Source organism: Paroedura picta, chromosome 10 (genome assembly GCF_049243985.1).
Source record: "Paroedura picta isolate Pp20150507F chromosome 10, Ppicta_v3.0, whole genome shotgun sequence".
NCBI lineage: Eukaryota > Metazoa > Chordata > Lepidosauria > Squamata > Gekkonidae > Paroedura > Paroedura picta.
The window spans coordinates 71,601,592-71,619,049 of NC_135378.1; the positions used below are offsets into that span (position 1 = coordinate 71,601,592).

Below are 17,458 nucleotides of genomic sequence, written 5' to 3' on the forward strand. Positions count from 1 at the left end.
CCGTGGTATTATAGCATCAGGGATAGTATTTTATACAATGGTAATCTTATACACCTTCCAATAAACTATGAAAGGGAAGTGTTAACCGTGTCTTAGAGATGAGGCCCACGGGCATGTCGCTGAGGGCTAAACTAGAAATGAAACCAGAATATCTGCTAAGGAATCCTTCATTTTTTTCTCCCCGGTTGGGGATGGCCAGTGGGAAGGCCCTTAACCAGATAAGCACTGTGGCATAGTAGGAGAATAAGGTGGAACTCCCCCTCTGCCCATATCATTTCCCCTATCTCAGTTGCTCCCTTCCCCCTCGAGCTGCTATTGGGTCTTTCGGGAAAACATTTAGACCAGTGTGACCCAGCTAGGCTTGCCATATCCTTGTTCCCAGTGGACACTTTCTTGCCACTACTCAGTGGCCAGCAGAGGGGGAATGCTAACACTGACATGACACACTGACATCACTTCCTGTGTACTCAGAATTGGTGTCAGCATGTCTCTGGGGATGTTCTGACTTTGCCCAAATACCAGCATGTCTGTGGAGGTGTACTGATGTCACTTCTGGGGAGGGGGGGTTGGGTTTTGCTGGCAACATCATTACATAGCTGGCAAGCCCCCCCCCCAAACACATAGTAGTATTGTATATATGGGTATTGCAATGCATACAAATGTAAATGTATACGGAAGTGGATTTGAACAAAAACATTTTTTATTGTGAGATATACAATAGATTTTCTTTTCAAATTTGATATATTAAAAACTAAAACTAGTAGGCAGAAATGGTGAATTACATAACACAGAATATGTGATGGTCATGAATTTAATAATATTGTTTCAAAATAGATCAGTTATGAAATTTAAAATGTTTGAAGTAAGGAATGTTGTATTATACAGAAAATGTATTAAAATTATAGGGATGGGGATGTTAGGGAGAAATATTTTTGGTTCTATATCCCTTTTAATGTATAATAGCCTTTGATATATATATAATTTGTTATATAATCCTTTTATATCATTATCATGTTTGCTAAAATAAAATATATATACAAAAAAAAAATCCATTTGGTCTCTATCCTTTGCGTATCTGAGCAGGAAAGCCTGGAGCAGACTAATCCCCCCCCAGTTGTTAATAAAGAACACTTATTCTTCTGACTGTTAACAGTGGTTAAATTTGGATGCCCGTTAGTTCAGAAGAACATTAACTTAATCTAGATAACTGTGAAGGTAAACTTTGGCAATAATGGGGTTCATCAGAGTTGCAGCTTTCCACCACTGACCTATTATACTTTGTACGTTGTGTGTGTGTTGCATGGGAGGGAGTGGCTTATTTATCACGGTGCCTGTGTCCTTGCTAGAGCCAAAGTGAAGGTGAAGAGGCAAAGACTTTTGCAGAAGAGTTTGGGGCAAGAGTCCTGAAACATGGCAACTGCAGGGAAGGTAAGACACACAGTTCTTGGAACTCACTCTTAACAAAAGCGTTGATGTGTCCACATTGTGGATTAAGAGTAAAGAATATATGCTTTAACATTTCCACACACTTGGTTTGTTTTTCAGCCTCCAGTATGTGATAACAGTAGCCTATATGACAGGGTTGGTGTTAGGACCTATGAGGCTAATGCATGTGTATTGGACACTTCAGAGCATGATAGAAATGCTAAATATTGTTATGCTGTGTCTCAGGTGTCTGTTTTGGATGCCCTTTAAAGTATCTCAAAGAGGACATGTGAGATCTTTCAGCAGCAGGCTAACAATGCCATCATAGGTCACGTGTGTAAGTTACATGTCGTGAGCCACCCTGAGCCCTTGGAGAAGGGCTGCATAGGAATTTGATAAATAAATAAATGACACCCTTGTAAGCTTTTGACTTAGAAAGGGATAACTCTGTTTAGCAGGGGTAGTCAACCTGTGGTCCTCCAGATGTCCATGGACTACAATTCCCATGAGCCCCTGCCAGCATTTGCTGGCAGGGGCTCATGGGAATTGTAGTCCACGGACATCTGGAGGACCACAGGTTGACTACCCCTGCTGTTTAGGATAGCACTGCAAGCCTGTAAGATCAATTCCTATCCTTTTTAAGTTTTAAAAGGATCATATCATGCATAATCTATTTTAACTGTTTGTAAAATTTCTAATGCTAGACAAAATGATTTTCCGTAATGTGCCAAATTCTGCTCTTGTAAGAACTTGGAAGTAAACCAGTTCAATATCCTTCACCCAAAGCAGGGGGGAATTTTAATCTGTGGACAGTGTGGTGGGAAGAACACTTATACGCCTTCCAGTATACTATGAAAGGGAATTTGTAGGGATTAAATATGCCGGCTTGCTTCACAACTGTAACTTCTGCACCTGGCCCTTGCAAATTCCATTTCATATCCTGCACCAGAAGCAAGAGGAATCACTATCACCATTCATTTCATCTTTCTCCATTTTGTTTATCCACACAAAGCTGACCTCTTGCGTGTATATGTATATGAAGCTCTACCCCCCAAAACCAACCAAGATTATAAGGGAGATAAAACTTAACCCAAAAACATGAATTAAGAACCCATGTGTTAAAGAAATCATAATATAAGGGCCTAATCATTCAAGTTCTCCACATACAAAGCTAAAATAATCAACTTTGCAATGCCATCCTAAATACGTGGACTTAACCAGAGCAGAAGGTTGTTTATAAAGGACCCTCTAAATCAGGGGTAGTGTCGTGGTTCGGTCCTTGGTGGCTTGGGAACGGGACCGAACCCCGCCATCAGAGGCGCCCGCGATCACGGAGGTAGGGCATGGTGATCATAGGCAAGCCGGCAGCTGGGCGCCCCACCCGATCGTTGAGGTGGCAATGGCCGCTAAAGAACCTCAATGTCCCCCTCCACCTTTCGACAAGGGCCCGGAGATGGCCCTTTGTTCCAGGAAAATGGGCCATCAGGAACCCCGGAAAACCTCGCATATGTGCATGAGTCATGATTGTATCAGCATGTTCCCTCCGCAAGTACTGGGTGGGGCAATACAGCCTAAGGAGGTGGGTTTTGTATAAAAGGGAGCTTCCACCTGGAGTTCGGTGGAAGCTCTTACTCCATACCAGCGGACTCCACGTTGCTGAAATAAAGCTTGTTCCTGTTGTATCGTTCACCAGGCCTGGCGTGACGTTTTCTTCAAAGGGGCACCCTGTTTTTCAGTTAGCAAGCGGGTTCCCGACATCGTATGAGCTTCCCACCGAACTCCAGGGTCGGCATCGCATCCGAGCGCTTATCGGGACGGATCCAGAGATGGCGTTTTCAAGCAACGGGGCGGTCTCGACCCCCACGAACCCCGGGAACATGAGTTTAATGTCCCCGGGAGATTTCCTCCGAAAATCGGGGGGCCAGGAGCAGCTGTCCGGGACCCCGAGACCCTCGGCAGCGGCGGCCAAGGGAAGGCGCCGGGCCATGGGCTTCCCAAGCACAGCGGGGAGCGCGCCGAGGTCTGGGGGGTTGGCCCCAACCTGGGACACCCAGCTGAGGCAGGCGCTTCGCCCGGTAGGACCTGAGGAATCCCTAGAGGACCTGCGGCGGGCCATGGCGGACTTGGCCAGGCGCTTGCAGGCAGCTGAAGCCCGTGAGCAAGCTCGGGCCGGGCCCGGGGGGACTGGTAATACAACGGCGGAGGGGATCGCGTCGAGTGAGGACGTCTCCAGCGACGAGGACGAGCCCGGTACTGGTGAGCGGGCCCCGGACCCCGACCCGGAGCAGTTTTCAGCCCCGAGTAGGCGAGACGGCCAGCGGAGAGGCGAGATAGCAGAGGATCTCGGGGGAGCGGGTGAGCCGACGGGGCGGCGAGAGCCGGACCAACGCAGGAGCGACGTGCAAGGCAGGGAGCGGCACGGCGTCGTTGGGCAAGTTGGTAGCCGGTGGAGCGGAGCAGGACGAGACGGCGGACGCCGAGAATCCCGGATCCGGAGGGGGTCGGACTACTCTCCAAAACGTTCCCCCCCAGAGCTTAAGGCGCGTTTCGACGGGACGCCGGACGACCTCCCGCAGTTCCTCCTCCACGCGCTGACGCATGCCCGGAGGTATGGAGACCGGTATGAGGACTCCGAGGACTTGGTCTGGGGGGTGGCATCGTGTCTCCAGGGCAAGGCGGGTCAGTGGTACCTAGGGTTGGCCGAGCGCGGCGACCCGGCAACTCGGGACCTGCAGGACTTCGTGGTCGCGCTCCGCCGACGATTCCAGGACCCCCAGGCTGAGGACAAGGCAAAGAGTCGGATCAAGGGACTTCGACAAGGTACTAGGGGGGTTATGGACTATATAGACATTTTCCGGAGGGAAGCAGGCAAGGTGTTCTCCTGGAACGAGGAGACCCAAATCGAGTACTTCCGGGAGGGCCTTAACCCGAAGCTCAGGGAATGGGCCGTGATCAAGGGGACGGAAGAAGATCTGTCTACACTGGAGGGGTGGTGTTTTGTGGTCGCCAAGCTGGAAGCCAGCCTGGGTTGGGCCGCCGCACCCCCCCGGGAGGCCAAAGGCGGGTCAGCCGAGGCGCCGAGACCGGGCCCCGACAACTCTCGCCCCAAACGACCCCCGAACCCCGAGCGGGAAAGGAGACGCCGGGAAGGTCTGTGCCTGAAATGCGGGGGGTCAGGACATTTCGCAGCAGCGTGCCAACGGCAAGGGGGGGAGGACCGCGGGCTCTCCCAGGGGGGAGGTGCGACACGCCCCCAGCAGGCACGCCGGGCGGAGGACCTCCGCAACGAACCGGGAAGCGCCCAGGCGACGGGAAACGGCCAGGACCTGCTGTAGACGGCGCCGGGCAGCAGGTCCCGCGGTGCGAGGGAAAACCCCTGCAGCATGAGGCGCGACCTCCGAACGTGGTAATTTTAGAGCTCCGGAACCCGGAGAACGGACTAAGTTGGGTGGGGGAGGCTCTTTTGGACTCTGGATGCGACCACAGCATGGTCCACCCCCAGATAGCCCGGGCTTTGGGGCTACCGAAGCGCATTCGGAAGGTTCCCCTGGTTTTCGTCCAGATGGACGGCAGCCCGATTCAGGGGGGACCTTTCGGGGAAGAGGTGGGTCCTATCGCCATCCACATAGGGGACCACCAAGAGCTGCGGTGGCTGATCCAGGTCCCCGTAGCGGGATATCGGGCGGTGTTGGGCCTGGATTGGCTGAAGGAACACAACCCCGTGGTGGACTGGCGGGCGGGGACCCTGAAGTTCGACTTGACGGTGGGTGCACGGCATCGGGTCCCCCACGAGAATTCCAGCCACAAGGGGACGGCGGCGCGTCCCAGGGGAGCGGCGGCGGCGCAGCAGGAGAAACCAGAGCCCGAGGTCCCGCCAGAGTACCGAGACCTCGCAGCCGTTTTCAGCGAGCGGGAAGCGGACGAGCTACCCCCACACCGCCGCACGGACTGCGCTATCAACATCCCAGAGGGGGCGGTACTACCCAAAGGGCGCATCTACAAGATGAGTGAGGGTGAGCTCAAGGACCTCCGGGAGTTTTTGGATAAAAATCTGGCCCGAGGTTTCATCCGGCCCGCTTCCAGTCCCATGGGAGCTCCAGTCTTGTTCGTCCGGAAAAAGGATGGGTCCCGACGGCTGTGCCAGGACTACCGGGGCCTCAACGCCATCGCAGCGGGGAACGCTTACCCCCTCCCGCTGATCCCGGATTTGCTGGCCCGGCTGGGCAAAGGGACTCTGTTCACTAAACTGGACCTACGGGAGGCGTACTACCGGGTACGCATCCGGGAGGGGGATGAGTGGAAAACAGCGTTTAACTGTCAATTGGGACAATTCGAATTTAAAGTGATGCCGTTCGGCTTAAGCGGGGCACCTGGGGTTTTCATGAGTCTAATTAATGAGGTGTTGCAGGACCTTCTGTTTCAGGGGGTGGTGGTTTATTTGGATGACGTCCTGATCTACAGCCAAGATCCCCAAGAGCACGTGACCCTGGTGAGGGAGGTGTTAAAGCGCCTGCTGGCAAACCACCTATACGTGAAGCTGGCTAAGTGCGAATTCCACCGTCCCTCCCTGGACTATTTGGGCTACCGCATCTCAGCCCAGGGCATAGCTATGGACCCCGAGAAGGTGCAGGCGGTACTGGCCTGGGAAAGGCCCCGCACCCGGAAACAGCTACAAAGCTTCCTGGGGTTTGCTAACTTTTTTAGAGGCTTCATCCCCAGATACTCCTCCGTAGTGGCTCCCCTCACGGACTTGCTAGGTACCAAGGGGAGAGGTCCTCGCGCCACGCGGCCCAGCGCAGCGCTCGGCTGGAATGAGAAATCGGAGGCAGCGTTCCTGGCCCTCAAGCAAGCTTTCGCGTCTGAGCCCACGCTACTGCACGTCGACCCAACCCAGCCGATGGTGGTACAAGTCGACGCCAGCGACGCAGCAGCCGGGGCGGTTCTCCTGCAGCGAGACAAGGCGGGACAGCTGAGGCCGGCGGCCTACCTCTCACGAAAATTCGCCGAAACGGAGCGGAACTGGTCTACCTGGGAGAAGGAGGCGTTTGCGATTAAGTTCGCCCTCACCGAATGGCGGCATTGGCTGGAGGAAACAGAGGAGCCGTTCGAGGTCTGGACAGATCACAAGAATCTGGAGGCGCTCCGGCAACCGCGATCCCTGAACGCCAAGCAGATGAGGTGGGCGGAGTTCTTTTCGCGGTACAATTTCAAGCTTGGTCACATCCCCGGCAAAGAGAATTTCCTCGCGGACGCCCTCTCCCGTCTGCCGCATTATGGGGAGGGGTACGCTCCCTGCACCAGGTCCGTGTTTGGCGAGGAGCAGCTGGGACGGGGGGTCGTCACTAGGCGGCGGGCCAGGGAGGAATGGGAGCCCAACCCGGCGACCGCCCCGCTCCGAGACCGCCTAGTGGCAGCCTATGGGGCAGACGAGGAGCTGGCTGAGCTCCGGGACTCTTTGATTTTGGACTCCGGTCTCTGGCGGAGGGGGGAGGCTGTCTACGTCCCGGAAGGGCTACGACGGGAAGCCCTCAGCCTCTGCCACGATGCTAAGACCGCCGGGCACTTCGGTTTCGTAAAATCCTGGAAGTTGGCCCGGCGGCGGTTTTGGTGGCCCAGTCTGCGGCGGGACACAAAAGCTTACGTCAGTGGTTGTCCTGTCTGCCTGACCTGCAAGCCGGGGGTTGGCAAGCCGAAAGGTCTGCTGCACCCGCTCGAGGTCCCGACCCGGCCGTGGTCAGTGATCTCCATGGACTTTATAACAGACTTGCCTCCCAGCAAGGGGAAAACGGTGATCTGGGTGGTGGTAGATCTATTTTCCAAACAGGCCCATTTCATTCCTTGCGCCAGTGTCCCCAGTGCTTCACAGTTGGCTCGGATGTTCCTGGATCACGTGTTCCGACTGCACGGGCTGCCGGACAAGGTGATTTCCGATCGGGGCTCACAATTCGTGTCCCGGTTTTGGCAAGCTTTCCTGCGCCTGTTAGACATCGAGCAAGGGCTGAGCTCCGCTTACCACCCCCAGACGGACGGGCAGACCGAGCGGGTTAATCAAGTACTGGAGCAGTACTTGCGGTGTTTCGGTTCCTATCATCAAGACACCTGGGTGCCCCTGCTCCCCCTGGCCGAGTTCGCGTACAACAACGCAGACCACAGCAGCACGGAGATGTCGCCTTTTGCCGTCGTCTACGGGACAGACCTGAGACACTTCCCGGAGCTTGGAGAGGTCCCCGCCCGGGAATCGGCCGACCTTCGCGAGTGGGGGAAGCGTGCCGGGAGCTGCTGGAAGTCGCTGCAGGAGCAGCTCCACAAAGTCAAGGCAGCGCAGAAAGAGGACGCCGACCGGAAGAGACGACCAGCTGAGGAGATCCGACCGGGGGATCGAGTTTACCTTTCCACCCGGAACCTACGGTTGAATTTGCCCAGCAAGAAGCTAGGCCCTCGGTTTTTGGGGCCTTTCGAGGTCTTGGCCCCGATCAACGAAGTTTCGGTCAAGCTCAAGCTCCCCAAGAACCTCCGGCACATCCATCCCGTCTTTCACGTGAGCCTTCTAAAAAAAACTCCGGACGGTGACGTTTGGCACCCCGTGTTTTCCCCGCCAGCGCCCGAGGTCCTGCCGGGGGGGGAGCACCACGAGGTGGCGGATATCCTGGACTCTAGACTCCACAGGGGGAAGTTGCAGTACCTCGTGGAATGGAAGGACTTCGCTTTGGGGGACCGGGAATGGGTCTGGGCAGCGGACGTCCTTGCGCCCCGACTCACTGAACGTTTCCACAAGCGGTATCCTGGCCGTCCCGGGGGGTTGGAGAATGGACCTTTGGGGGGGCAGAATGTCGTGGTTCGGTCCTTGGTGGCTTGGGAACGGGACCGAACCCCGCCATCAGAGGCGCCCGCGATCACGGAGGTAGGGCATGGTGATCATAGGCAAGCCGGCAGCTGGGCGCCCCACCCGATCGTTGAGGTGGCAATGGCCGCTAAAGAACCTCAATGTCCCCCTCCACCTTTTGACAAGGGCCCGGAGATGGCCCTTTGTTCCAGGAAAATGGGCCATCAGGAACCCCGGAAAACCTCGCATATGTGCATGAGTCATGATTGTATCAGCATGTTCCCTCCGCAAGTACTGGGTGGGGCAATAGAGCCTAAGGAGGTGGGTTTTGTATAAAAGGGAGCTTCCACCTGGAGTTCGGTGGAAGCTCTTACTCCATACCAGCGGACTCCACGTTGCTGAAATAAAGCTTGTTCCTGTTGTATCGTTCACCAGGCCTGGCGTGACGTTTTCTTCAAAGGGGCACCCTGTTTTTCAGTTAGCAAGCGGGTTCCCGACAGGTAGTCAACCTGTGGTCCTCCAGATTCCTCCAGAAAACACTGGCAGGGGCTCATTGGAATTGTAGTCCATGAACATCTGGAGGACCACAGGTTGACTACCCTGCTCTAGATTATATCTCTACCTTGAGACACAGTTATGGATTTTAAAGCAATTTCCACTGAATCCAACTTTTTGGAATTATTGTTTATTAGTTCATAGAGTAACTGTGCAATGTGTAATTTGTACGTTTGACCACTAAAGAAGGCCATTTGGCTGAAATGCATAGGGTCAGGGTTGCATGTGGTTCTTATTTGAGAGTATTGAATAATTTTGTTTTGTTTTTAGGCTACCATTTGGGCCTGCAAAGTTGTTGTTTTTTTTTTGTCATTTTGTAATAAATACTTGTATTCATTGTATAAATTAAGATTTTAATATATTAAATGGAGTATTAGAATCATTTGAATCATAGAATCATAGAGTTGCAAGGGACCTCCTGGGTCATCTAGCCCAGGGGTAGTCAACCTGTGGTCCTCCAGATGTTCATGGACTACAATTCCCATGAGCCCCTGCCAGCATTCGCTGGCAGGGGCTCATGGGAACTGTAGTCCATGAACGTCTTTAGGACCACAGGTTGACTACCCGACACTCACCACCCTATTGTTCATCCACTGTAACCTGCTACCCTCTTGAACCTTCACATTAGGTACTTATATTTTACTTATATTTTCACACTAGGTACTTATATTTTGTGCTCCTTTCAGTGGGACCTCAAGGAACATGAAAGAGTTGGCAGTCATGCTCTGCTCCCTCCTCCAGAATGTGCATGTATATGCTGAGCATTCCTTTGTGCATCAGTGTTATGAGAGGCCATTTTGCGCAGGGGCTGCCCAGACATGCAGCCTGCCATATTGATTGCATTGGTTTGCATAATTTAAGGCTAAAGTCTTCATTAAATGGGGCCCTGGTAAATGATTTTACAAAATAAACCTAACAGAGAAAAACTGCTCCAATTAGTCATGATTTGTATTGGAGCCCTTCTTGCATGATAAGAAAATGCTCTCTGAGCAGAAAACTCAAACAATCTTATTGGCAGAGAAAAGTTTCCATGCCCTGAAATCAAAATATGAGCTGAGATAAGGCCCAGTGCAGAATTTAGTCAGATTCTAATCTTTTAACTGTAGGTATCTTAATACAAGTGCTGTATAGAGAGATTGTATGCAGTTAATTAATTTTATATTGGTGTTTTTATCTGTTTTACTCTGCTTCTGAATGGCCTATGGGAAGTAGGCAAGACTGAGTTTCAACCACCTTGGTTGCTTGAAGATATGGCTCTCTTTTAAACTGTTATGAAAGGCATCATGGAATTTTTTCTGTAACCTGTAACGATGATGTACATTTTCACAGGTTATTAAATGCAGAGCTGCAGTCATCTGGGAAGCAGGCCAAATACCTTCTATTGAGGAGGTTGAGGTGGCACCACCAAGAACCCATGAAATTCGAGTGAAGGTACACGTTCTTATTCAAAGGGGATGGGAACCTTTTTCTTAGTCTGATCTCCTGGAATTACAAATGATCTTCAGGTGATGGATATCAGTTCTCCTGGAGAAAATGGTTGCTTAAGAGGGTGGACTCAATGGCATTATGACCCGCTGAGATCCCTAGACTCCCAAATCTCCAAGAATTTTCCAACCTGGGATAATTGTAGTAAATGAACCACTGACAACTGGATATGAGTTGGGGCTTGGGAGAACATCAATAATAGCCAGTGTTTCTTCCTTCTTTGCCAGTGTATCTTATAAAAGAGGCTACCTATAAATGCATGTTCATTTTTCATAGACTATAAAGAGCTTCTGTTTGCATGTTTTTTCCCCCTTCCGGGGGAGTGTTCTTCCATATAATTATTATTATTATTATTATTATTATTATTATTATTATTATTATTATTATCATTATCATTATCATTATCATTATCATTATCATTATCATTATCATTATCATTATCATTATCATTATCATTATCATTATCATTATTATTATTATTATTAAATTTATACCCCGCCTCCCCACGGAGGCTCGAGGCGGGTCACATAAAAACCAATCCCCTAAAACAATAAAAGCACAATAAAACATAATACAATTAATATAAAAGTTACGACAAGAATGGCGGCAAAATTCAATAGCTAACCCAATTCCACACCCCCTAAGAAGGGAAAGGGAGGGGGCAGATGACAGACGCAACCGTCACATTTGTGAGTGGGGCTGGATCTTCTTGCTGCCCGGCCTCAACCGAAAGCCTGGCGGAAGAGCTCCGTCTTGCAGGCCCTGCGGAATGAGTGTTCTTCCATATGACTGGCTGTTTTTCTAGAGGTCCTGGATTCACATGGAAGGCTATCCGTACGGCGGAGAGTCACACCATTCCTCTAATGCATTTTTCAGGACTGACTGCTTGTAAATGTATGTATCAGGATGAAACAGCATGAGTACTGAAGTCCTATTGCACTTCTTTCCATGTAGATAGTGGCCACTGGGATCTGTCGGACAGATGACCATGTAGCAGAGGGTCTTTTTCCTGACATCAACTACCCAGTGATTGTGGGCCATGAAGCAGCCGGTATTGTTGAAAGTATTGGACCAGAAGTCACATCTGTAAAGCCAGGTAAGGGTGATATTCTGAGAGCAGCAAAGAAACAGAACCTGCAACACTTCTGTGCTTCTCAAGAAAGTAACGATTACAAATGTTCCTGCAAGATCCAGGGCAAAACTTAAGAATGGTGCAGGATAATTAAACACCCAACCCATGCCTGAGCTAACCCTAACACTAACCTTAGAATTTACCCTGATATAAATCCCTATTTTTTCACATATTTTTATTTGTAATATAATGTCAAAAACGTGTATCCCATGGCCTTTCCTAATTATGTCACTAAGTGATCCCCAGCCCTAAACCCTAACCTAACCTAACCCTAACCCCAACCCCATCCCTAACCCTAACCACAACCTGACCCATGCGTATTCTAAACCTAACCCTCACCTATTTACCCTGATATAATTCCCTGTTTTTTTTCTTTTTTTAATATGTAAAACAAGGTCAAAAATATTTATACATTCCATGGCCTTCCCGAACTATGTCACTAAGTGTTCCCCAGTGACATTGTTAGGGAAAGCCATGGGAAGTATATTATTGGATGTTATAAAGGTAAAGGTATCCCCTGTGCAAGCACCAGGTCATGTCTGACCCTTGAGGTGACGCCCTCCAGCGTTTTCATGGCAGACTCAATACGGGGTGGTTTGCCAGTGCCTTCCCCAGTCATTACCGTTTACCCCCCAGCAAGCTGGATGCTCATTTTACCGACCTCGGAAGGATGGAAGGCTGAGTCAACCTTGAGCCGGCTGCTGGGATCAAACTCCCAGCCTCATGGGCAGAGCTTTCAGACTGCATGTCTGCCTCCTTACCACTCTGCGCCGCAAGAGGCTCTTATATTGGACGCTATATTACATGTAAAATTAGGCATTTAGGAATTTGTGTTCTGTGTGTATGCAGTCATACCAGTCTGAATCCACTGAAATAAATAAACTGGAATGAACCCAGCCAGGAATCGCAGAATATATTGTTCTGTACCAACTAATATTGTTATATGCTTCATTCAGGCAAGATATAACCTAAAAACTATTCTTTTCCCCTTGCAAGGTGACAAAGTGATTCCTTTATGTCTTACCCAGTGTGGAGAATGTGCTTCCTGCCAGAATCCTAAAACAAATTTTTGCCTCAAAAGCCAGTAAGTTCCCTTGAACCTCTATTATTCCTTCACATGTGCTGGTAAGATGCGGCAGTTAATTCTCCTCATGATACAAACCCTGTCTGGCTCTCTTCAAATAGCTTTTATCAACCTCAGAATCTGATGCCAGACAAAACAACTCGATTTACCTGCAAAGGGAAGCAAGTTCACCATTTCCTGTGGACAAGCACCTTCTCTGAATACACCGTCATGCCGGAGTCTTCCATCGTGAAGATCGACAATGCTGCTCCTCTGGAGAAAGTCTGCCTGTTTGGCTGCGGATTCTCTACAGGTTATGGTGCTGCCCTCAATTCGGCCAAGGTGAGGACCCACGAATGTGTGTATTTCCCAGAGAGGTGAAATAAAGTCTTTTTTTCCCTCTTGGCTGGAGAAACTGTACAATCAGCAATCCCCCTTCAGACTTGTCCTGTTGTGAGTGTCCTGCATAGCGCAGGGGGTTGGACTAGATGACACAGGGGTCCCTTCCAACTCCATGATTCCATGATTTGATCTCTGGAGACAAGCCAGAGCTAAGACCACTTTCTTGCTGCCATTAGATCCAACGTCCTAGCAGTTCCTCTTGTAGGAATCCTGAACACGTTGCCACTATAGTGATCTCATGTCCTAGGAAAGGGGTCCCCAAACTTTTTCAGCCTGTGGGTGTTTCACAGGAGGTTATATATAGTTGAGAGTCAGAAAGCAGGAACAATGAAGATCTTTTTTAACAAAACTGCTTGTGCCTTCTTAGCTCTCCCTGGTAATTTCAGTCCCCCTTCCTGCTGCTCCTGATACTGAGTCACTTTCTGTAGCTTCTCCCTCACTTTCTCTCTTTCCCTGTATCCCTGAGCTTGAAGAGACAGAGATGGAGCACCAGGCTGCTTAAAAGAATAAAACAGTTTCATTAAGAATAGAATAGAGGAGAGGAGGCCTAGCTAACCATTGTGTGCAGCCAGGCAAGCAGGGAGGAAGCTTGTTCAAAGGAGTAGGAAGTCCCCAATGAGCCATTCAGGATGCTGGAGAAGACTGTTTTTAAAAATAACAGGAACACATCTCCTCCGAGGCTTCCCACAGGATATTCTCATGCATTTTGAGTCATGCACTCTACAGATTTTGCATATACCAGTACCCCTAATTTACTTCCCTGATTCATCCGGTTCCACAAATATTGTAACAGGGGTCCCTACCCTTCATTACCCAATGTTGGTTGGGGGGGCAGGGAACTGTAAATGGCACCCATGGGTGTCTCAATGGACCAGTGTCCTAGGACATCCTTTATATTTTTTTCTCTGTTGACTTGTTTTGTCCTTTCCCTTGCACTCTCCTTTTCCTTCCACAAACCCATTTTTCTATTGTATTTTCACAATGCATTTGTCCTGCCTAATTCGGTCTCTGTGTCCATTCTTTTTCTATCTGCATCTTGCCCCAAAATTCGTCCTTGGTCCCTGATTCTTGTGAAGCTGAACTCTGTGCCTCTGAAGTGGGTGGCCATTTTTAATTTTTTAAATTTATTTACACTTATATACTGCCCTCTCTTGCAGCTCAGGGTGGTTTTGTAGAACAATACAGAGAAAGCATCACAGTTATCCTTATCCATGTTTCCTCTATATATTTGTAAAACAGCCTGGGGGGTGGGATGTGTCCGGCTTTCCAAGTTGGAATAGGGCCAATCAGGATGCAGCCAGCAAAGGTGCCTGCAACCTGATTGGCCCTGCCCCTGCAGCTCCCACCCTTCCTCCCTGGATTCTAGCCTCTTTGCTCTCAGACGCACCTCAGTGCCTGGAGCCAGCAGCATGTAAGGGGAGAGGGCCCTAGGCAAAGGGTCATGGTGAAGGGCCTGCTAGGCTGGGCCTGCTAACGAGGGCCTCCTGGTCTGCTAGGCTGGGCCTGCTAACGAGGGCTTCCCAGCCTGCTTACTGCCTGCTAAGGAGCTCTGTCCCAGGCCTGCTAACGAGCTGGCCAGCCCCTGCCCGACCCATTTGATATGGGTGCGAGCTGCAGCCCAAAACCACCTTAAGCTGCCTGGCCAGAGGCCAGGGTAGGGGGCCCTTTCAAGGCCCATTCTTACACACGGCCTTTGAAGCTAGTGAACGTATAACATTTATAACAGTAGAACATTATAACTTTATAACATAACTTTATAACATTATAACTTTATAGCTGTGTAACTGTTAATTGCACAATTGTAATTCAATTCTATCTGAGAGTATTGCTGGGTCAGAAGTAACCCTATGCATCTGCTGGGTGCTATTGGTGGTGGGAGGGGCCTCTAGGGGCTCTAGTTGGTAGAGTTGATTCATCGGCCTTGAGTGAAAGATTGATGGAAAAGCTCTTGTTGCTCTTGTTGGTCAGGTGGAGCCTGGTTCTACCTGTGCCATCTTCGGTTTGGGAGGCGTTGGTCTGTCCGTTGTCATGGGCTGTAAAACAGCTGGTGCTTCCAGGATTATTGGGATCGACATCAATAAAGAAAAATTCGCTAAAGCGAAAGAGTTAGGAGCCACTGAATGCATCTCTCCTAATGATTTCGACAAACCCATTGAGAAGGTGCTTGTGGAGATGACCGGTTTTGGTGTGGACTATGCCTTTGAAGTGATTGGCCGGACAGACACAGCGGTGAGTGACTCCTCTTTTATGTAATCACTTATACTCATCAGATGCTGGCTCTGAGCTAGCATCTGATACTACCCGGAATCTTGAAAAGGAGGATACATGAATTACTTTTACTTCTTTGCACATTTGTGGGTAGTGTCTGAAATGTTAGCATTCTTCCCCCTCCCATTGCTTGGAGATGTATAGTATTGTCACTTGAGACAGTTGCCTGATCAAGTGTTGCTTCCATATTGTGGGACCCCCACCCCCACCCCCATCCCCATATGACTCGCCTAATTTTGGGGAGCTTCCATATAGTGTCATGGTCTTTCTGAGCATGACCCTCAGTGCTTTCTCCTTTAAGCCAAAGCAAAGAAAGATGTCCTTTGCCCTGACTTAAAAAAAGAAGTATGAGAAATCTGCTGATGGAGTGATTGTGTGGATTCTTTACCCGCAGTTGGTTGGTTGGTTGGTTGGTTGGTTGGTTGGTTGGTTGGTTGGTTGGTTGGTTGGTTGGTTGGTTGATTGATTGATTGATTGAAGAAGAAGAGTTGGTTCTTATATGCCGCTTTTCCCTACCCGAAGGAGGCTCAAAGCGGCTTACAGTCGCCTTCCCATTCCTCTCCCCACAACAGACACCCTGTGGGGTGGGTGAGGCTGAGAGAGCGCTGATATCACTGCTCGGTCAGAACAATTTTATCAGCGCCGTGGCGAGCCCAAGGTCACCCAGCTGGTTGCATGTGTTGGAGCGCAGAATCGAACCCGGCATGCCAGATTAGAAGTCCGCACTCCTAACCACTACACCAAACTGGCTCGATTGATTGATTGATTGATTGATTGATTGATTGATTGATTGATTGATAGGCAGGAACAGCAGCACAGGATGGAAGGATGGGGATTTAATACATCTTGGACTAGGTCAAAACGGTAGTGAGAACCTGTGTGGAAGGCTTCACATTTCCATTTCTCAGTTTATGCTGTGGTGTTTCCAACAGGTAGCTGCCCTTGCCTCTGCCCGCTTGGGTTCTGGAACCTGCGTGTTGGTAGGGGAACCTCCTTCAGGGTCGCAACTCATTATCAATCCCAGACTGATCCTCACAGGGAGGAAACTGAAGGGGTCCATGCTTGGAGGTGAGTCATCTCACATGATAGTCACTATGGCCCATTTCATGTGACCATTCCAAACCGGATGTTATCTGTTGTTGGCCCAATTCCAAGTAAAGCAGTACAGGGATCTAACCCATTGTGTTTGTTGTATGTTGGTCATACTCATCAATGTCTTCCCTCAAAAAAAGGAAACCCAAACAAGTGGAGCACTGAGATACTGCTCTTTTGTTTTGTTTTATATCCAGATTGGAAGTTAAAAGAAGCTTTCCCCAAACTGGTTTCTGATTACATGAACAAACGATGTCATCCAGAGGCTTTAATAAGTCACACATTGCCCTTTGAGAAAATTGCTGAAGGTTTTGAGTTACTGCGTGCAGGTAAAAGGTAATGAATCCACATTTCACCATTAATTTTCCAAGCCAAAAGAATCTGCTATTCAGCTGGAAGAGCCCGAGAGAAAAATATCTATCTTTGGGTCACATGCATTGAGGGTAACAGGACAAGACTTTGACCAAAGACATACCCTTGGTGATTTACAATCTTGTAGGTCTAATAAGAGATGTGAACTTGTAAACAGTCACAAATGTGTCTTGATGTATTTGGCTTTGTTGATATGTTAATAATACTGGGCTCTGGAAATGTTATCATCTTTCTCTTTTCTCTTTCAGTATTCGCTGCATCTTGTTGTTTTAAAATTCCAATAGCAACCAGTCTCTGGGGCATCAGTTCAAGACAGTGTCTCACTTCTGAAATATGAGGAACAATGGAAAGTTTACCATTAAAGCAGGAGATAAATAGAGAATGAAAAGCAAAATTGAAACTTAAAATAATATATAATTATATAGTAAAATGTGGTACTTTGTTAAAGTTTAATGAGAATAAAAATTGAACATAAATGTATGAAGAACGAATAATAATATTTTTAATTTTTAACGTACCTCTTTGTGCAAGATATCGGATGTTTTTTTTATTTTAATAGATTTTGATATCTCGTCAGTCATAAATATCTCATGAAGTGCGTAACATGATATATATAGTTATGATGAAAATGATGAAAATAATATAGTAAACTATAATGGCATAACAGATGGTTTATAATAATTGAAGCAAAAAAAACTATCAGGAGGGGGTGGATACTGGGAAGAATCTTTTTCTTTTTTTTTACTTTTCTAATATATTATGTAGTGCAAAGTGAATTTTGAATAATTATATGAATATTTGTGTATAACCCCAGTTTCTTTTGTGCACCCCCTTTATATCT

The 17,458-nt window shown here is 48.9% G+C and overlaps 1 protein-coding gene across 2 annotated transcripts; it reads left to right on the top strand.

Annotated features, from left to right (window-relative positions):
• The first annotated feature begins 1,290 nt into the window (after positions 1-1,290).
• LOC143819318 (alcohol dehydrogenase 1-like) lies at positions 1,291-17,458 on the top strand. 2 transcript variants are annotated; one of them, XM_077300810.1, is made up of 9 exons: positions 1,291-1,428; positions 10,133-10,234; positions 11,243-11,384; positions 12,417-12,504; positions 12,606-12,825; positions 14,854-15,114; positions 16,086-16,221; positions 16,443-16,581; positions 16,866-17,458. In XM_077300810.1, exons 1-9 carry the CDS (start codon positions 1,411-1,413, stop codon positions 16,888-16,890), a joined length of 1,131 nt encoding a protein of 376 aa, XP_077156925.1. In that variant the 5' UTR covers positions 1,291-1,410; the 3' UTR covers positions 16,891-17,458. The 2 variants fall into 2 exon arrangements, with proteins under 2 accessions (XP_077156925.1, XP_077156924.1); XM_077300809.1 differs by lacking the exons at positions 10,133-10,234; positions 11,243-11,384; positions 12,417-12,504; ... (3 more) ...; positions 16,443-16,581; positions 16,866-17,458 and adding an exon at positions 3,119-4,879 and having other exon boundaries at positions 1,353-1,428.